The sequence below is a fragment of the Plectrocnemia conspersa genome, unplaced genomic scaffold (genome assembly GCF_051122295.1).
Source record: "Plectrocnemia conspersa isolate PC_06_02 unplaced genomic scaffold, ASM5112229v1 ptg000005l, whole genome shotgun sequence".
NCBI classification, from domain to species: Eukaryota; Metazoa; Arthropoda; class Insecta; order Trichoptera; family Polycentropodidae; genus Plectrocnemia; species Plectrocnemia conspersa.
The window spans coordinates 11,111,629-11,135,351 of NW_028277169.1; the positions used below are offsets into that span (position 1 = coordinate 11,111,629).

Below are 23,723 nucleotides of genomic sequence, written 5' to 3' on the forward strand. Positions count from 1 at the left end.
CTAATAAACAGTAATTACATAAAACAGTATCATATCGTTGCATCCTTTTTAGCCTTTAATAATGCCAAAACAATTTAAAGAATTCGTGGTGTCTTCTGTATGTTTTTATTACCTCGTTTTTCGTTAATTATGGCCCAAATATATTCTATAGGTTTCGTAAGACTATTCCAGAGCTATTCCATGGTTTTTTAATACATTTTTAAATATTTTAATAAAGTATAATTTTAATTTAATTTTTTAATCTCATCTTTACTACATATTTTTTGCTTGATGACATGAAGCTGAAACATTTATTAAGCTGCAGTATAAATTTGCGCCTACGTGTTTTTTTTTATCAAAGGAATAAAAACAAATCAAGGACAGTTTTTTAATTGACCGCTTTCACTGTTGATGAAGTGGATACCTCCCATTCGGAATATAAGAAGCACCTCCATAACATTTACTTCTTTGGATTTTACACAGTTGCCTAAATTTTTTTACTGTATCTTTCGCCACTTTAATGGAGAACATAGTGCACCATATATAATTTATTTTATTCTTACCAGAAAGGAACACTCTTACTCAATCTTAAACAATCTAGTTTTTGTTTCAATTGGTTCATTTAATGCATTTTTTAGCAGTATGTATAATTTAGAAAAACGTTATCAAAATAATTTAGAGACAACTGCTCTAGTATATCACTTAAAAACAATAATCATTTACCCGTATCTTAAATTAATGCATTTTTTACGCTATTGTAATTAAATTAAAAACATTTAAATATTATTAGCAATGAAAATATAATTGATTTTTAAATAAATATTATTTAAAGCGATTGTTTTGACAATATATATATATAATAAAAAACATGATAATATACATATTATACATAGGTACCTTCCACATCGAAATATAAGAAGCAACACCAGATCATTTGCCTCTCTAGATTTTGCACAGTAGCCTGGTGACTTTTTCTGTATATGCTATGCTATGTTTAAATTAGGTTATTATGTTTAAATGTATATTTAATAATAAACACTGAAATAAAAAATACTTGTATAAAATATGCTAAAAAAATGCTTAACCCAAAAAGCTTTTTTAGCATTGTTAATAATATAAACTACTATGTAATTAAAATTTTTACCATTTCTCATACTACATATGGCATTTTATTTTTGTTTTTTACAATCTGACTCAACCATCAACCCCAAGAGTCAACCCCAAATTCTCCCCCATCGAAAAACGTGCCGCGTTTACATATTAGTAAATATTTTTTCATACACATCTCGCACAAACATCCTTCTTATATTCTACGTGAACTATATTTTTTACTGTGTACGATCGCACCCGACTCTCCCCGATATTTGCCGGCATGTTGCCGAGCAACTCTGCGCGCACACCGCCGTCGCTCGGTTTAAGAGATATAATGAGAATATAAACGCCTCATAAATCATTCATCTTTTTTTGATCCCAGTTTTATTTTCGTCTTCTTGTTTCACGCGGGTCGGCTTAGAGAGAGGCCCTTCTTCTCTACTCCTCGTCCTTTGAGAGAGAGATGAGGATTTTCGATCGAGCGATGTGCGTGACCTAAGATTTCGGCAAAAATTTAGTTAAAATATGGAAAACGGATAGATTCGGAATAAATATTACATCTTTGAAACCATTTATAAAAGTGAAGGGATTGGAAAAGTATTACCTCATCCCTTATGTTTAAATTCATGTTCACGTGCTTGGATTATATTTGTTTATTTTTTTACATAAATACTAATTATACCATAAAAATCAAAATTAAACAATAAATAGATCTTGTATATATTTAACTCATATAAGAGGTAAAATACACACACCGTTATTTTTTTATAATCATACATGCACACACGTGTTTTATTTTTTTTTGTGGCATCACGCAGTTTTTTTCGATTCACGGTTCACTAATTTAAAAATCATTAACGGTTTTTTTCACGCGGCGTGCACGTCATCAGCGTTATTTTGAGATTAAAGTGGCTGAAAATGGGTTTACAATTGCCCCGTGGAAATTATAGAGGAACACGTCCGAAATTGCTAGAGCGTCTCGTCTATTGAAAAAAGAACGGTAGATGCGTGTGTGTGTAATCTATCATTATTCACACGGTGGAAATCACGCAGCATCCGACTCCGGAATTAATGACTTGGCCCAGATGAAAATTTCCAGGAAAATATTTCAATATGTTACGGGTGATTTTTTGCCCAGCATTTTTCTCCTCGCAGAGGGGAAGTTTCAGGAAAAGTTTTAGGAAAATTTTAAACTTGTCCGAAACGAAGAAAAAGTTTGATCCCCCCCTTTTTCTCGGGAGTCGGCGAGATAAAATAACACTTTTCAGTTGCATATTGAATTGTTTTACGATGATGAAAGAAAGTTGGGAGTTTGAAGCTCTCGGGCCTAGAACTTTTGCCTTTTAGCTCGAATGCCAAAAATATTTATTATTTCAAGAAAGCGTTATAAAAAAATATGAACCATTTCTATTGTATATATTTAAATCGATGAATCTGCGTAATGATATCAGAAAAAATAATGTGTATGTGTATTTTTTTGTTGACCCGCATCGACTCAAAGTATGTAGTACCTATGTAAAAAATATTTTTCGGCAAAAAATGGTTTCCTGTGCACATGGCGGCGTTTGAGGGTCAGGACGTTGGTTGTTTTGGAGGTTCGGTTTGGGGGGAACTTTGGGATCATACCCTCATCAAGCTTGAGTTGGGAAGGACTGACATTGTCCAATCAGCCTCAGACGTTTCGGATTCTAATCTAAACTAGGCGGCGTAGTCCGACCGCCACTTTTTGATGATGAACAGATACCAGTCTAGACCTTTTCGTGTGGAATAACGAAAAAATTCTAAAAATAATTTATTTTGCACAATATAATTTTATACATATTCTATAGAATATACAGAAATTCCTCATAAAAAAACCAATGACATGTACAAGTAACTTTTAGAATAAATACACATTTGCTTTACTTTTAGTAACTCACTTTTTAAAATACCGATTGCATTTCGCAAGTGTAGATATCGGAATTAAGCCCAGGAATGAAAAAAATAATCTACTATACTAAATAACAATGATAAAATAATGCAAAAATTACAAATAAAATTTATTGTATGTAAAACATTTATTTTGTATAAATTACAAATACGTAAATAATATTTAGGTTTATAATAGATTAAATATTATTATGAAATGGCAATTACTTTTGTAAAAAGCAAATTTTATTTTAAATAAGCTTCAAATAAATTAAAACGGTATTTACAAGCACTCGTTTTATATTTTGTATTGATTTTAATAATGAAATAACATACATTCGTTGTTATAATTTAATTTTACGCAAATAATGGGTTATTTATTACCCACGAGCATCTGGTGATCCCGCATGTGACAAGTGCAGGTGAATCAAAAATTTAAAATTAGTTCAAAGACCATGATTTTTTTTGACAAAAAATACTAGATTAGACCTATGTTTGTTACTTCTGTGATTTATAGATATCGTAAATCTATTTTTGAGTAAAACCATTTGAGCAACAGAAAAAAATAAGATTTAACAAATAAGTCATATTAAAACTAATGTTAAATTTAGGATAATTACTAATATTTTATGATATAGAAATATTGTTTATGGTTGAGATATTACTAATATGTATTTAAAAAAATTAAGCAATCAATTTTAATTTTATCTTATGGTATCACAAAAATAAGCAAACCAATTATTTTAACAATCCTGATTTTAATTAACTTAAAAATTATTAATAAAAAAATGTATTTTTCCTACAAAATAAAATAATAAAAAAATATAAAACAGACATAGAAATTACTTATATTGTTTGTAAACGACAAAAACTTTAATTTGATTACAAAGTTTTATTCCTAAATAATACGAATACAATTATTTTTTATTTTGACTAAATATTTAGATTAAGCGTTTTATATATATGTTGTATATTATGAATAGGTTGTTTTTATTTGCTTAATATATATTTTATTTTAACGATTATTATTTTAATTAACTAGAAAAAATATTATTTAAAATAAATAATCTTAAATCTACTAAATTTTAAAATACATTTACATAAACTTTCTCTACAGTCTACAGCATATAATAAAAACACAATATAAAATGAGCTATGGTATTATTCATCTTGTTTATTGATGTTGAATTTGTATATTAATAAAAAGGTCTTATCTAAAATTTTATCAATACTTCACTAAAAGATAAAAAAATGTATACAAAGTTTCGCTCTTAAGTAATACGAACAAAATTATTTCTAAGCTATTAAGTATTTTTAATTTAGTAAAGATTTGCAGATTGAGCATTTTACATTAACGATATTCAGAACGAATATGATTGCAATAATATTCTAACATGAAATAGAATCATGCGAGTGAAAAGTATTTTCATAACTGTAAATATCATACATATGTTGAAAATATAAAATTGTTAATTTTATTTAGGCTACATTAAAATGCGATTCCAGTTTTTTTGATTGAGTTTCAATAAAAAAGTTTTATATAAAAAATATTATTAAATTAAATTTAAATGTGCAGCAAAATATTATTTAGTTGTATTACATTGATATAATACTGTTTGTATAATAAAGACATAAATTATGTCAATCTCGAAAATACGACCGAAACATCATTAATTTAACGATCCGGTCATTTGTTGACGTTTACGTTACTATAAAAGCTCATCAATATAAACGTCTTATAAACACATGAAACTGTGTGTATTATAAACATAATGGATGTTGATACAACAAAGACATTTTTAATCATTTTTTTCAACGCTACTCGTTCCATCGCATTTTTTCATCTTAAATTTCATACGGATCAATAAAACATCGGATTCCCACTGCGGAATGAATTGAACTGTCTCTATTATGCCTCGAGTTTGTAAATTTATTTTTTGTCATCCCTTCAAGGGTGCACATTATATCTACATATGTGAAACCGGCCAGGAAAAAATGCGACGCATTATGAAAATCGTGTCCTACCCCGTCAAACAATAGGTTTGGGTCGATTTTTTAAAGTTTTTTGTCGGTGTGTGGAAAAGTCTCAATCCGTGGGTGCGCCCCGTTAAATTAATGCCCTTTCCCTAATGCAGTTGTACTGGGAGTACAATCCCATTTGTTAGTTATTGTTCCCCGGCCGTGTCGGATACAATGCCTGGCAATAAGTCCACGTCGTTTCCACGAGACTCGCTTTGATGTCTTTGTTATGACTGTGTGCGCTCGTATATGCGTTATGGATTCGATCAATGGTTCTAAAACTACTCTTCTAAAACGATTACAAACAGCCTCAAATAGCTAATCAATTAACCATTCAATTTAATGCGACTTTAACCACATTTACATATTACTTATTACGTAATATGCGTAATGTAAACCACACTATTTTTTATATAAATATATTCAATTCAATTTTTTTTGACCATATTAAAATATTCGGTTAGTGTGGTTAATAAAAAAATACTTAAAATTAAATGAAATCGAAAGTCAATCTTTAGTTTGTAAATCTACGGAACAAGTTTTATATGAATAATGTGTACGAACTTGTGTTGTGTACTTTAACATTTTATATACGGTCATTGTTATGTTGTTTATAGCAGCGGTTTTAAATCAAACCGTTCATTTAAATAAAGTGAACTATACCAGTTCTAGTCAAAATCAAGAAAATCTAGTCAAATCATTAATTCACATAAATCAATTTCATGTTACAATATTTCATAAGGGGATGAAATCATTTTTTAATAAACAATTGTTCAGAGTATTGCATTGAATTGACTCAGTTAAGCATTAAGCGCTCCTGGCCAAATCATACGATAAAATTGACATTGATTTAAAGACCGTTAGCAGCATCTACATATCGTTCCATAACTACACTATACGTAGGCGCTGCATAATAGAATCGTCTTGTAAAGTTGTAAACCGAGCTCTTATCTAAGCATTTTTTCGACTCAAGATAGCCGTGACGTAGTCGAAGTTTTTCCTCTGTAATTAACGGCGATTTTCCTCGGTTTTCCTCAGAGAGCGAGATAACTTTGAAGACGTTTCGGCCTGACGGTCATTGATCACCTTCGGAGTTCCATCCCGCTGCACCGTGGATATATACCCTGGCCGTTGGTCGGTAATTGATCGGTGCGTACAGTTTTGAGAGACACCTAATTATTTTCGGTCCGACTCGTTCCACGTTTGATTTATAAGCGCTGCAGGCCAGCGTCGCTACATCTGTGGGCGTAAAAATAATAATTATTTAATAATTTAAAAAAAAATATGGTGAAATATACTATTAAAGCTATTAAAACTGCGCTGTGAAAAACATTAGGTTACTATAATTATAAATGATTTTTAGCATGTATACATGAAAAAAATAAAATGAAAAATATGTATAAAAATAATGACAACAATGCTATTCATAAAATTCTGCATTGGTTTGAAAGCGAGGGTGTTATAAATATATCAAATATACTGACCACCCGTAATCGTCGTGTCAAAATTATTTTGCAAGACTCATTAATAGTTATGTTCCTAGGAGCATTTCGTCGTTTTGACAAAAAAGCAATCAATGAATTTTAATGGTATTAAAAAAAATAATCACTTTAACCGTTGGACCTTACTTTAACAAAAAAATATCTCTGGCGATTAAATACATAATTTCCAAACTGCACAGAATTTTTCCGTCATATGTACCGAATTAGAATCTACCATTACCTTTTTACATGCGCCAAAATTGAAAGCACTAATGAATAACTGATCTAGTTTCACTAAAGAGCACGTTTTTTTATTATTATAAAACGTTTATTATAATACAAACATACTATTATATATAATACAATATATGTAACTGGTTTATAACAATTTTCATGCTTACAAATTTAGCCACAGTATAATAAAAATAAGAATGTGAAAATAAAACAAAAAATGAAAAACTTTTCAAAATTTACGAAGAAGAAAAAAAAGCAACAATGTGTTAAGTACTGATTAATAATAATAAGCTAAAAATCTGAAACAATTTGAATGTGTCATTTGCCTCTAAAGCAATTTGTGCTTTGGAATTTCGTGTTATTTTTAAATTTAAAGTTGTTTCTATTGTAGTCTTTGATACATGAGATTTGTGGTATAAAAATGATAATTAAATGTTTAAGATTAGTGTAATAATGTGTTTAATATATTTTTTTATTGCATTAATTTCGATTACATGCATTAAAAAAATGTATGGCTGGTGTTACTCCACACCTAGCAAATTAAATTAATATTTAAAAATATTCATATAATAGTTTCATACTATTCTTTTAAAGAATATAATTATTTGACATTTAAACTTCATCAAATCTTTGTGGACAATTCTACTTACTTTCTGATTATCAATATCCTAGTTTAGATATATTAGTAATATTATTATATAAATTAAAAATACTACGTATCAATAAATTTAGGCTAGTTATTAAAAGTTCATCGTTTTTCAATCACCATAATTAAATCTTTTGATAAAAAAATATATGTAATATATAGTGTGTGATTATAATAATACAGTATATTATTGTTTTTATATTATTGATAAACAGAGAACTGGATGGTCGTTAAAAAGAACAAATTTTAAAACCATGATGATTTGTTATAAGGACGCGAATAATTAAAGGACCAGAACGGATCGATCTACTTCGATTGATTACAGAGCTTCGAGTTACGAAGGAATTTCGGGCTCCCGTATTTATTTCCAAATCGTAGAGAAAAATGGCAAAAATAGCTGTTGCTAATCAACATTTTTCATATTTCGAATAAGATAAAGATATAAAACCTCTTTGAAATATTCTAAAAACAAGATTTAAATTTGTTGACAGGGAAATTTTATGGCGTAAAGCCCCCATATATTTTTGCAATCTACCGATTCTCATGCAAATTTCATCTGATTAGTAATATCGTTTTTAGATTATCAAAGAAAAAATAAGATTTTATGCAGCATATAAAATTATTCGTATCAATTATATTATCAACAGAAAAGACTCGAGAAATCAGAAAATTTCTCGAGTAATTAAAATTATCGGTTGAACTATATTTACGAGAAGAAAAACTAATGCATAAAAAGTGTTATTTAAAACGTAGTATGATGTATTTAAGAGTGCAAAGAAAATAAGAAGAAAGTAAGGAATGGTTTGACTTTATAAGCATTTGCCTGTTTAATAATGGTAACTATTTATTTAATATTAAATAATTAAATGATGTGATTAATTAGTTACATTTTATCTAAACATAAACTACAATACGTTTACAATTCACTACCTAAAAATACTCATTCACTAAAATCGATACGATTTAACCGATCGCCGTTATCAAAACAAAACCAGCTCATATAACGAATTGCCACACCCACCGACATCATTCAAGCGTCCAAAATCAAACCAGCTCTTCCCAAACATTTCAAATTCATAGTAAATAGATGTTGAATATCGCTATATCATAATCCGATTTGTGAATTCGTCCGAACCGCGTTTCGGCCTCTCGTTCGCGTCCATTTCCCGCGCCGCCTTTGGCCACTTTTTGATTTATGGGCCGACACATTCTGTGACCAGTCCACGCTAAGAATTTGGCCTCACGATCTCCATTTTTTATTTTACCCTGGGCGCTCGCGATTAAAATAGGGCCCCGTGAATTATTCATGGCCCCTCGCCGAATTTTTTTGTGAAAATCTTCGATTTTAGACCGATCGCTCAATCGGTGTGTGAATAACATTGCGTGCTAAGTTTTTGAGGCAAAAAATTGGAGCAATGTTTGCTTTTCGGTATTGATTTTATTATTGCTGCGAATAGATTGTATTGTAGTGATTTAGCTTGGAATAAATTATTTCGTTATTTTTCTATAGATATTTACCTTATACAATAAATATATAAATTAGTTAGTAACAGTGAAAAATGACAGTTTAAGAGGTTGTATATTTAGGTGTTTCTATACCATTTAAAATATTGATTCATAAATAAAAATATAATATATAAAAATTGCACATATGACTTCTTCTTTCGAGACACAAATCGTTTACATCAGAAGCAATGTTTTGGTACATAAACGAACTTGATTGCGTTTTCATTATATAAATTATTTCATACACTCAAAATTGCCCTTACATTTTTTTAGTAATGGCCACACGCGACGTTTTCTACCGAGAAGCGATTTACAGTTTTTTGAACTCAAAAAAAATTCGGCGATTTCAGTGATTTTCCACTTCCTTCAACATCGTGTTCTTTTAATTCCGCTTTCGTCTAGCAACGCGGAACTAATACACTATGTAATTTTACTTTATTTTTTTGACAAAAGCAAACAATTTTGCTTGATTGTCTCTTCTCGTTTTTACGATTGTAATACATGCATTTTTCTCTGGGAAAATATCTAAGAGAATCACTGCGATTTATTTTTTTGCTTCATAAATACGACAGAGAACCTCCAGACGACTTTGTCATAATTGCAGACGATCTCATTGTTCCGCACTTAATTTAAAATAGTAACAATAACTATTAGTCACCCATTGTTATTCTCATAAATTACACAAACAATTAGCTAGACAGTATGCATGACCTTATCGCGCCGTGGAAATCGATTATTCTTACTGCATATGAGTGTTTACGTATTTTATGAATAGCCATTATTTACGAACACACCGTACATATTAAAAAATATGACACATATACTAAAAATAGTAATTTTGTATCTATTTTTTTAGAATATAATACTGAGCTTAATTAAGTTTCATTGGTATACCGTTTTAAGCAAGTGAGCTTTCTACGATGATATAATATGAGTCATATATCTTCAATGAAAATTCACTTGTCCTCAATGGAAATCCGAAACACTCAAATGATTTATCGATACACGTGTTGATATTTTGGCATCAGACGTCGAAACAAAGGCTTGCCGAGTCCTGTTCTAACCGAAAAATGATCGTTTATATCCAATGGCCAGAGCAGAACAGAGCAAAAGGAGTTAATTTAAACGAAGGAGCCAGTTCTGGATTATTAATCGCTCCCGTTCCCGGTTTCTTGTTTTTTGAGCCGTGTACGTAATTTATCAGTGTCCGAGATAGGGATATTTTAAATTCCAGGTACACACACAGTATCGTACGTATATAGGAGCTCTAGCAACGGCCTAATGAAAACTAATAACGTGTCATTTCGGACATGATATCTACAAGATGTTGCGAGGGGACGTCGCTAATGAACCCCCCTGGACCACTGGCGAAAACCAAATTAAGGTGCAATGACTGATTGGAAGGAGAGGTGCGTGGGCGGGATGCGGTTACCTTGCAAAAAAAAGGAATAAAAATATTTTTAACCTAAATATTATTAGAACATGCATCACGTTTATTTATTTTCATATGATTAATTTGTAGACCTTCCATAAAAAAATATATATAAATATATTTTGAAACAGTGCGAATTGATAAAATTAATAATTAGTATATAATACATTTTTTTGCCATCCAATATTTTTTTTTGGTATTGGAAATATCTTTTTACAATGTCAGATAACTATGCGATGATGAACGTCTTATCATATTTAATGTGATCGTTTTAGAACCATAAATATAGAATCAAAGTGATTTGAATCGATTTAAGTTTGATAATAAAAGATGTCTCTATATAAAACAAATCTCTAAACACGTAAAAATGTATTCTAATCATTTTAATAAATATGGTGTAAAACTAAAACGGGAAATACAGTACATAAAAAAAATATTTTAGAGTTCATGCGTAGTAAATTTACGTATACTATTATTTTTTAATAAAAAGTCTGAAAATCATAGACTTCTCTTCATATATAACTAGCAAATAACTCTTGCATATTTGTCATATATATTTTTAACACTGCCTCATTATATCTATGAAATATAGCAACGGCTACATATTTATGCACATACTTCAAGCAACTCGAAGATGACGCTTTTTGAGAGTCAAAAAAGCCTTATTATTTCTCATTGAAAAATTACAACTAATAAGCATAGCAAAACATTTTTGCTTTACATTGTTCACTTATTCATAGACGAATTACGGGCGTGAAAAAAATACGTTTGTATAATTTTAGATCTGTGTAATTTCGTGCAACTTGAAGCGAGTTCAAATTTAATACAAACACGTTTCGCTCGACGTTTTTCTGCCAAAAACACTGCCAATACAATACACCTGGCACTATGTGAATCACAATTAAAAGTTTTTCGAACAAGCTCCGAATTTTTTTAAAAACCTACAATGAATCATTTTTTGTCAACTTTATTATTAATAAAAATATGTTTTTTGCGCCCCCTTGTATTGTGAGTAATGTCCGTGGGCGGTTTTAAATTATTTTAATTGGGTTCGGTAGCAAAAATGTATAAATAAAGAGAAATGGTCTTATGAGAGCCGGTCTCTGCGTGTACCCCCGAGACTTTGACTAATCGCTTTCGAGGTGCAATAGGCTCTCGGTACCAATGAAGTGCCCCTCCATAACGAACTGAGATCAGCCCACTGCTTTATTGCTCTTTCTATACTTGCACACGTACATACATTATGCATAGTGATAATTGAAAAATATGTTAAATCATATGCACATTGTAAATGCGTCGTGTATATCTAAGGAGTAATCAATCTAACTGAGATTAAATATAAAGTGGATCGTTTGCAAGAATCGTTAATTAATGTTTACTTTATAAAAATAAATGTAATTTTAATATGACTATCAATACCATAACTATATGATCAATTGAACTGTACAAAATATTTTTGCCCCAAAGATAAGGTATTATTAGTTTTTTTTACTAAAGTCTCGTTTTACACGTTTGGTTTATTTTGCTCTACAAAAATATAAATTATACTGTATCATTAATTAAAATAAACTAATGATTATTAATAGAATTTTAAAACAATTAAGGCAGCTCTTAAGAATTTAAATCGTTACAAAAGAATTATATAATAATAAAAAAATTAAAAATATAATAAAAAGAGTGTTATCCAATTTAAAATAATATACTTGAGAAATATGTTACTTGTAGATTACATTGTATAATAAAAATGTCACAAATATAAAACATAATAATGCATTATATATCTTAAATTTATTTAAAGGTGCGTTTTATGCTTTATATTTTAATTATAATCTTTAAATTAAGTTGAAAAAATGTATTTAACAAAATAGTTTTAGCCAATTTAAATATAAATTAAATTTATATTAAAATATAACTTATTATTATCAAAACTTTGATGTATATTGTAGCAAAAAAATCAAAACCTGTTTTTCGATTATTACCAGAAAATCTCGCAAAATTATTTTTACTCAAATTATCGTGGATATAATAATTGCTATAGTGTTAATTAAATTCCCATAAATATCATGTAAATGTGAATATCTCAGCTAAGATTATTAGTCAGTCTGATCTACAATATAATAAAGTTTCAAAATGGCAGCTATTAAAAAAAATAAAAAAATGGTAATCCAATAAAAAAATAGAAAAAATATTTAGGAATACAAAATTGTTTTTTATAATTATTATATATGTAAGATTTTCATAAGACTTTATTTTGAAATTGCTCTTATAAATATCTTGGCTAAATTAGTTAACTAGTCTAATATGCAATCTCGCTTAAAAAATAGCAATTTTAATTTAAAAAAATATAGAGAAATAAGTTAATTTATTTTATGTATAATATATATATATATATATATATATATATATATATATATATATATATATATATATATATATATATATATATATATATATATATATATATATATATATATATATATATATATATATATATATATATATATATATATATATATATATATATATATATATATATATATATATATATATATATATATATATATATATATATATATATATATATATATATAAGTGTATATATTATATCATATTAAAAAAAATACTTTGTTGATATTTTGGCTTATATAAATCCATAAAAATATAGAAAATTAAAAATTTTAAATTCATAAAAATACAGAAAAAAATACAGAAAAAAATTGTTTTGAAAAATCATCCCTTGTAAATATTTTGGCTTAGTTCGTTATTCATCTTGATATAAAATTTTGTTTAAAAACAGCGGTTATTCAAAGAAGTAAAATTTAAAATAATTCACTAAAAAAAATTTAAAAGAAATAAGTTAGAAAATCAAAATTGTATTCTATATACAATATCAAAATTTATATATTATATAATATTTTGGTAAACGATTTTTAAAATTGACTTTTTCTACATATCAGTAAAGCTTAATATCTAGTTATAAAATAGCGGCTATTAAACAAATTCATAAGAAAATATATAAAAATAAGTTAAGTGTCCAAAATTAAATTTTATATCCATATATATATTTTATAATATTTTCATATACCTTTTTGAAAAATTGCCCTAAATTTAAAAAAAATAAATTAAAAAAAATAAAAACAAAACAATAAAAATAAAATTGAAATTAAAATTGTATTTCATATACATATATACATATAATATATATTATTACGTCTAGTGTGTATATATAAAACACTTTTTTTTTATAAATAAGATTTTCATAAACCATTATTTTTTCAAATTGACGTTCTAAATATATTGACTAAGCTTATTAGATAGTCTGATTCGCCATTTAATTAAAAAAATATATAAAAAATAATTTTAAGGTAAATTTAATATATTATCTTATTTTCATAAAATTGACCAATTTATATTCTCAGCTCAGCTTATTAGTAAATTTGCTTTTTAATCCAATTTAAAAATAGCAGCTTTTCAAAGAAATTAAATAAAAAATAAAGAAGTGCGTTAATAGCTCAAAATTGTAATATAATATATAAAAATATACAAATATATTATATCAGATTTTAATAAATCGTTTTTAAAAATTAACCCTCTAAATAAATCAATATTATTTTATTAGACAATCTGATTCGCCATTAAGTTTCAAAATGTTAGCTATTAAAAAACATAAGAAAAACACAAAGAAATAAGTTTTGAGTACAAACAGGAATTTTATATAAATATATACATAGCATAAGATTTTCATTTCAACTACGCGTCACAAGTAACTGTAAAAAATGTAAATAACAGAAAATCTCTACATAGCAGTAAATAAAAATAGAGGTAATAACGATGATTTTGTAAAAAAAAATGCTGAGCAACAATTTTTTGAGAAATTTTGACCAAAAAAAATTTAAATCTATAACATTGTTGTTCTTTTCATAATAATATAGTTTGTAGAGTAACAACAAATTCAAGAGATTAACGAAAGTTTTTCTAAAAAAAAAACATAAGGACGAACATGTTGGGTACTAGCACTTTAATATATGCTAAATTTTAAACTGGTTATTCATTTTTTTTTCTCTGGGAATATGTTTAGTTCTAAAGAATACTTAGCTCTATTATGTAATGATAAATTGTTTGATATAACAGGAAATTTATATATTCATACTAATTTATATTTATTTTTGTTGCAGAACGAAAGAGAGGTCGACAAACCTACACGCGTTACCAAACCCTGGAATTGGAGAAGGAGTTCCACTTCAACCGTTACCTGACGAGGAGGAGGCGCATAGAGATAGCCCATGCCCTCTGCCTCACCGAAAGGCAGATCAAGATCTGGTTCCAAAACAGACGAATGAAATGGAAGAAGGAGAACAAGACGAAGGGCGAACCAGGGTCAGGAGACGACGCGGACAACATGACACCACCGACCTCGCCGCAATAGAAATGTTTTCGTACGATTAAAAACAAATTATCTAATTTATTACTTATATGTTTAAGTTCGTGAAAAGATTGGTATTCGTTTGGTGTGAGGGAGCCGGAAGAATTTTAATGAAATTTAATACAAACAAGTAATTAACATATTTTATTATATGAAATTAAAAATCCTAGAAAGATTCTTTCTGGCTCCCTCATGTTAAAAATAGTACCAAAAATCATACACCTGGTTTCCAGTTACTCCATACCAGCTAAAGATATATACCAATAATACCAAATTCGTTATATTAATTAATTAATTATTATATTATATATATTATTATTATGCGATCGTTTCATTGAATCTATTTTGAAACGCACCGAACGAGCGTTCTTTGAATAGATCATTTATTTATTAAAATTATTTTAATGATTCGTTTTTTAAAATTTTAGATAAGGTCCGTCTTTGAATATCAATTTTCAACGAAATCAAAGTATATTTATTAATAAAAAAACATGAAAAATAAAATAAAAAATAATCTCTTGAAAATGTTCCTACGCTATGTAAATAACTTATGAATAGTTAACAGCAGTATTTTTCTTTGTTATGTATTCAATCAATGACCTTATTTAATTGTTGAAAATACTCTTAAAAAAACAGTTTCAATGAAATGTAAATCCATAAAATAACCACAATGACCTCTTATAAAAAGAAATAAAATAATATGATTTCAAATCGTAAATAAATCTGAGTTAATATATTGCGTTCTTTAATTTTAATCAATCGTCAAGATAAAACGTGTACAGAGTATATAAATTAATTATATATATATATATATAATTTTATACGTATATATATCGCACATTTGATATATATATTAATAAATTAATAGGCGGTTATTTTATAAGTGTGGTGTAATATTTACAAAATAATTATATTTAAATTATATTTCCTATTGTAATATATTATTTCTTTCATTATTTATACCGGTGAGATTTCGCATTTGCTTTAAGTATGCATTAAAATATGTAAATAAAAAACATATTACACGAAAACGTAAATACGTAAACGATTAAATACGTACAGTCGCACTGAGACTTTAGGTGTTTTTTTTTTTAATTAATATATAATGTATCATATAATAAAATAGTGTATTGTTTTGGATCATGTCAAAATTTGTACTTAAATAGTATAAATTCATATGTATTTTTATTATTGATTGTTGTGTATTTTTGATTTACCGTGAATTGTATTTATTCATTAATGAAATGATAATAGGCCAGCGCGTGTGCAATGTATACGATACCTGACAAATCGAAAAGTTAAAAATAGTTTAACCCTAAAGTCGAATGTGGACGTTAAAATTTATGATTTAAAAAAATGTGTTTGATGAATTCGGAGCTTATAAAAAATATCTATAAATATTTATGGACACAGTGTCTCGTTAAGGGATGAAAGTGCTATTGTGCCATTCAAATCGTCAGTCATGATGCTATAAAGTCGTACAAAGTGAATACCAGTTAAATACCTGAGAAAATCTTCGGATGCTGTTCCACATCGGGAAAAGGTCAGTGAGTCTTTTCTACAATTGTACATGTAAATTTGTTTCTAGTATTAGCTGATTACACGGGGTCGGCTTTGTACCCTCAGCTAGTGTAATAATGATATATAATAGTATTTATATATACATATAAAAATGAGACATAGCTGTAAAGATTTTCAGGAATAATGCAATTTTTATATATATGTGTAAAAATATTCCGAAACAATGATGATAATAATAAAAACGAAGGATACGATATACGTAATTTTGTGCACGGTGAAGATAGAAAGAAAAAAGTAAAGGTTATAAAAAAAAAACAGAAATAAAAAACAATTATTGTATACCAAAGTTAGAACTAACCGTGTTTAATCGCGGATAATTTATTATTGTTCTATGATGTGTTTTTTTACTTTTTTTTTCTTTTTAATTGATAATAATAATAAATTTGTTCGACTGTAAATTGAAACCGAAATACGTAATGAAAAGTCATCCGTTTATAAATAAACATATATTATAGTTAAAAAATTGTATTTATTTATTAAATAAAAAGAAGATATATTATATACATGTAACAACATTATTATTCACGTAGAGTGCGTTAAATAAAATAAATACGTATTTTTGTATAGATTGTACCATTTTCTTATCGTTGTTCGATAATTTGATTTTTTAATTGATTAAAAAAACGATGAAAAAACACAAAAAATATTTATATATAAAATAGTTAAATTCACAGTTTTCATTTGACTTAACTCGACTTTTTCTGATTCGCGCGTTAGACAAATCTCGACTATTAATAATTTAATTTTTGATCGGCAACACTGACGTCTTTGAAAAAAAAACTATATCATCTATTATTTTTCATAATGTAAAGTATTATTGTATATTGTTTTGTGTTCATGTTGTGGATATGAATTAAATTAAAACAACAAAAAATAAGGCTGTAAACGAGAGCATGTGTTGAACCAGTCTGTGTATTCACTGTAAGGCTGTAATATATTGTATGTGTTTTTATTTTTATTTTGATATTATATATATTTAAATACTATTATTTTGACTATATATATATATAATATACATACATCAAATTTAATTTTAATTAATTATTTAATTGAATGACAATTTTGATTTACCTCAATTAATTCGGTTTGTTATTATTATTATTATATATTATTATTATTATGTCTTGTCGATTTTGAAATTTAAAATATTTATACATACATTTATATAAATATATAAAAATAATTAATTTTAATAAGATTATAAATACCTATATGATATTGTCGTATAAATAAATACATAAAATATAATGAATAAAATATAATTGTAAAAAATTAACATGACAAATCTTTTTTTTATTTTACTTTCCAATACACTACACATTTATACATAAACACAAGTTGTAAAAACAACATTTTCCTCTTGTTTATTGCGAATTTTACGCAATCTCTCGCGTTTTCTTACCGAGCGTAGATTAATTTTTAAAAACCTTTCAAAATGATTGATGATCAGATCTCGGGTGAGAGGTACACCTGTAAATTGAAATTCTTATTGGCCATCGGATATTAAGAGCGTTAAAAATGGCTACGCCCTTAAAGGTAGAAAAAAAAACAACAATAACAATCTCGGTCGTTTAATCTGATCAAAGGCTTTTTAACCTTATTAGTTGACCGGGTAATAAATGCGAAATGCTTAATTTTAATCGAAAAGAGACACGTCGACTCCTCGCCGGCTGACACTTGTTAATTTTTTGCCCGCCAGCTTCTTCTTTTGAAGATCTTCTGAAGATCGTACGTATATTTAATTATTTTCCATCGTCGTGGGTGGATTCTATGCGTCACGATGACATCGTCAACCGGAGACGTTCGTAGATTTATGGAGTTGAAAAAGAAACCACGAAAACATTGACTCATGTTATGTACTTTTTTTAATTCTTAAAAACGCTAGATTGAGCAATCGTTTTTGCAATTTTTAAAACATATATATAAATAGTATAATATATAAAAAAATTATCGGTATAATATTATTTTATTTTTCACAGTAAGGATTTTAATAATTAAAAACTTTGAACCAAATACAAATTGCGTATTTGCCTCTCACAGAGCTTTTTAGAGCTTTCTGCAACATTCCCCAAACCTCCATCTTTTCGTCTGTTCAGCTCAATTTTTTATACCACAAAAAGCCAATCATAACCCTCGACCCCCACCGCTCCCTTTGTCGGCTCGCATCCGCCATGTTGGCCATCGCTGATGCGGAATTCTAGAGCATGTGTGTGAGCTACCAGACTTGCCCACCATTCCATTTCACGGTCTCTGCCTCTCCACGCTGCTTGCTCACTCAAAATAACAGCTGTCTTATAAATTTATATGCCAACAGACGAGAACACTTTCTCTCTTTTGCCACCGGCCGTGTGTGTATATGACGAACAGCCCCTGGCCAAGTCGCTCTCATGCCGCTTCTTCGACTCGAGATTATTTATTTTTCGTCTTTTTTTTATCTTTTCGTTTTATTTTATGCAGCTTCTCTTTCTGTCTCTCATATAGCGTAATGAATAATTGCCTCTCGAGAGACGTCCGCGTCGGTATTGCGCCACAGAAAAGCAATTAATATGTTTCCTACTCGCGAATAGCTCATTGATTAGGCATTCGGGCAAAGTTATTAAATTTAGAGCGCTCCTATAAAACGCTTAGGCTCAGACACTTGATATATGACAATATTCTTAAAATTGTAAATATTAAAAACTCATTGAGTTATATTTTATCTCAGGGTACTTTAAAATGCCACACTTATATTACATCTAACTTAAAAAACATGTTTGCTTAAGCTAATTACTAAATTCTAATATATACATTTATTGATATTTACACTATTAATTGTAAGAAAAAGTGCCAAATATTATTTTTATTAAATATCACATTGATTCAAATTTTTAATTGAAGAACTGATTTAAAAAGCCTCATAAAATATTGTGCTATGGTGCTTTATTTTTATGATATTTTAAGACACTATATTTAATAATCGGTTATGTTATAGTTAATTTACAAACAGATTTAGTTGTCATTTTATGAATTTGAATATTTTAGGGCTACTTTTAACTGCACCACTTAGCTGTATTTAAATGCTTTTCTAAAGCATCTGTAATTGTGCATATGCTACTATTTGTTTATACTGAATACTTTCTTAATCGATAATACTATGGTCTACCTTATTTATGGTAATGTCGTGAAATCATTGAAGTATTCATAAGTTTATTAGAGTAACACTGATCTTTTGAAAAAAAAATTAGTAACTTCTTAAAAGTGTCTATCAAAAGTATTTATATGTAAAGTATAATTTTATTGTAATTGCTTTAACTATACCACAAAAAAAAATCCCAAACATTTTATATGACTTATCTAATGCATTTGTAATTGTACTTATGCTAAATGTTTAATCAGTCGATAAAATTATTCTTTATTTTAATTATGTTAATATTGTGAAAATCCTTAAAGAATATATAAACATACATAGTATAGTAATACTAATATTTTGTAAAATTTGTATAAAAAAAGGCACTAAAATATATATAGGGGTTATTAAGCAAAATTTAAAAAGGTTTTAGTAACTTTTTAATAACACACCAAAAAAATATTTATTTTAGGGTTAATTTAAATTGCTTTCATTATACCAAAAAAAACCCAAACAATTTCATATAATATTATATTAAAATAAATATTGATTTGACTCTTCTAGTGCATTTATAATTGTCTATCTTAAGTATGTTTATGTCATAAAAATTATTAAAGCATACATATTATAGAATTTTAATTTTCTGGAAAATTTCTATCGTTTTAGTGTTTCTAAAAGCGTCATTAAAAATATATATATTTTAGGGCTAATTTTAAGTTATTTTATCAAATATTTTCAGATTATATTAAATTTTAATAGAATTTGATTTGACTTACGCAAAATATTTTATTAATCGAGAGGACTTGTCTACTTTAAAAAAATATTATACTGTCATAAAAATCTATGAAATATACATAAATATACATATTATTAAAATTTAATATTTAAAAAAAAATTGTAGCGTTTTAGTCACTTCTTAAAAGTGTCACCAAAAATTATTATATTTAAATAAATTTTGATATGACTTATTTAATGCATTTTTTGTAATTGAACTTATGATGAATACTCATAAGTATCAATCAATAAGACTATGGCCTCCTTTAATCATGGTAATGTCATGAAAATCATTAAAACATACATAAATATATATATTATAGTAATTGTATTTTTTAGCAATATTTATAAATCTTTAATAGCACGTCAAAAAATATTAATACATAAATAATAAATTTTGATTTAATGTATATTTTAGCAATTGATAAAACTAAAAAAAATGAATTTATAGTATTGTCATGAAAATCATTAAAACATATATAAATATACAAATTATAGTAATCCTGATATTCTGAATAATTTGTAACATAATAGTAATTTTTAAGCATTAACTAAAAAAATATATTTCAGGGCTTATTTTAATTAAATAAACTTTACTACAAGTATTTTTTTTCAACATTTTCGATTAATCATATTTAAATAAATTTTGATTGGACTTATCTAATGCATTTGTAATTATGCTAAATATTTTATCGATCAATAGGATTTTGGTTTACTACATTAATGTTATGTGGTGAGAAAATATGTTTAAAAATCAGATAAAATTAGCAATGATGTGATTCTATGAAATGTATAATACCGGATTCAGTTACATATCGCATTCCATGGTATTTGGCACCGATCAAGTCGTTTGCTCAAGTTCTCTTTGTGAGTGCTTTTAAACTGTTTTATAGCCGTCTATGAAAAAAATGATTTAGTCACAAATAAAGTTTTTTGTGCACAAGCTTTTAACAAGTTTTTTGTGAAAACTTGTGTGACTGATTCTGACAAAATAATAATTTAAAACTAGATCATTTAAATTATTAAATTATTATGAATTAGCTATATGTTACAACAATCTCAAATTTATATTTATTTTTATAAATTCTTTTATAAGTTTATAAATAGTCTTTTTAAGCTATAAAATATATGTTTTATAGTTATTTTTCAATTAAAAAAATATTCTAATTTTTGCTATATTTAAATATAATCGTCTTTAATCATTCTTCTTTTAGCAGCTAATTAACTTATTTTTTTCGCTTTTAAAAGAGCAATAGATTTTACTAGATTATATAATTTACATATAAATTTACTTCTAGTAAATAAATCAATCTTCCTGCTAATTTTTCAGAAGTAAAACTTCATGGTTTAGATAATTTCTTGGTTTAGTCTACATATCATAAAAATTTTAATTGCTCTGAATTTCCTATATTATTATTTTTTTTATCTGCACTTCACTTAATTTTTATATATATTTTTATATAATTATATTTACATACCTTACTATTTGAGTTGAAAAATTGCTTTTACATTTTTATTGATTTATGCTTTAAACTTTTTTAATCAATAAAACAAAACGTTAATTAACTATGACGATGTATCATTAAAATATTTATTGAATAGAGAATTTAATTTATATATTGTATCTATCTCCTTGTTTTAAGTTTTAACGTCTTGTTCCTTAAACGTAACATTAGATAAGATATATATATATAAAAAATACAACTGCGGATTAAAGCATCGTTTTTAGAATATGTTTTTTTTATGTGGCAAACCATTTACTAACAATTTTTATATTATATGTTTTAGAATTGATTATCTTTATGTAATTAAATTGATCCTCTTGCCATAAGGCTACTTTTAGTTGCACCACACGCAAATTTCCGATCAATTTCATTTAATTATAATTTTAAATGCCTTTCGATTTGACCAATCCAATTCATCTCCAATCGGATTATCAATCATTAAATGATTATTTAATTGATAGTTATATGCCATTTTATTGAAACAACACTAATTCAACTCTTCGCTATTGTACCATCTCGGCAATCGATCATCGGACAATTGTCGCGGTCCAGCGGTCGGCAAGACCGCGTCCCATTTAATGCCAAAGACAATTGCTGCTGCCAACGAAAACAGTGGAAACTGGCAGGGTCCAAGTTTTATCATCATAGCAGCAGTATGTAGAGCGCGCATTGCCACGGCACTCTCGTTTGATTTATGCCAATTGACCTTTCAATTAACAGGATATAACACTTGCCGCTTTTGATTATCTTCGCCCGTCGACCGCGAACCGGCTGCTCGGTGCGCGAAATTAATGGGACTACCAGACGGACTGGTACACACTATAATAATTTATACACATGTGTGTAATATGGGCAAATCCTTTACCGATACTTTCAATTTATCTTAAAATCAATATATTTTAAATAAAAATAGTTGGGTTTATCTATAGCAGTATTACACTGTTTATGTATCAGTGTATCACTAGACTATTTTAATTTTATTTAAAAAAATAAGTATTGACACATTTAAATGTAGCCCTATTAATACTATATTTTTTTAGCAACATTAAGTTCCATAGATTTTATTTATATGGTACAATTTAATATCGATGTAAGGATACAATTTTATTGTATTTAATTAATTTTTTAAAAGTCTTTCTTAATTTCATAGGATCAATACTATTTATTTATTATATTTTTTACTGTATATATATATAATACATATCATGATTTTATTGTGTAAATTGCAATGAAATGAAACTGTGGAGGTTTACATATTTTATGAATTTAAAAAAATATGTTATTGGGCTAAATTTAATGTATCATTTATCAATTAAATAAATCTATTGGCTAAATATAAATTAAATAAAACAGCTTTGACTTGTTTAAATAACTAAATTTTTTAAGAAAACTTCTAAACAATCAATTTAAATATACACATTGGCGCATTTAATGTAGTTTAGACTACTTAAATAAGCTTTAAATTAATTAGATACATATATTAATTTTTATGTATTATCACAATAAAATGACAAAAAAAAGATTTTATGACAATTTTTTTGCATTTATAAAATATGAATTTAAAAAATACAAATTATCGCATTTAAAAGTAGCCCCCATATGTTATCAGGTCATGATTTTATGGGGTATATGTTGAATAAATTAATGTATTGATTTTAATGTCTTAATCGCATAAAAATGTAACAACACACATAAAAATATTTTATGTCAATTTTTGTAGATAGTTCTAAAATATCAATTAAAAAAATAGCACAAATAAAAGTAGCCCTGTTAATAGGTCTACATTATTTATTCAATAAATCTCATTAAATTGCCATTAAATAAAACAGCATAATTATTATATCTTATAACAGATTTTGAGGAATCTTCCAAAATATCAATTAAACAAAATAAACATTGACGTAATTGTTAGAAGCACTGATATATATTATAGTAGGGATACTTTTGCGCCTGTTACTAATAATATAATTGTCTAAATTGCAATGAAATAAAACAGCAAAATTAAAAATATTTTATGCTAATTTTTGAGTACACTTT

General features: G+C 27.0%; 1 protein-coding gene across 5 annotated transcripts in view; it reads left to right on the plus strand.

Moving 5' to 3' along the window:
• LOC148234833 (homeotic protein antennapedia-like) overlaps positions 1-15,827 on the plus strand; it is a 340,898-nt gene extending 325,071 nt beyond the window's left edge. For all 5 annotated transcript variants that reach the window (XM_088186081.1, XM_088186080.1, XM_088186083.1 and 2 more), the window contains one exon: positions 14,473-15,827. In XM_088186081.1, the coding sequence (XP_088042207.1) occupies positions 14,473-14,723 (251 nt within the window). In that variant the 3' untranslated portion in view covers positions 14,724-15,827. The remainder of the gene's footprint in view (positions 1-14,472) is intronic.
• The last annotated feature ends 7,896 nt before the right edge of the window (positions 15,828-23,723 follow it).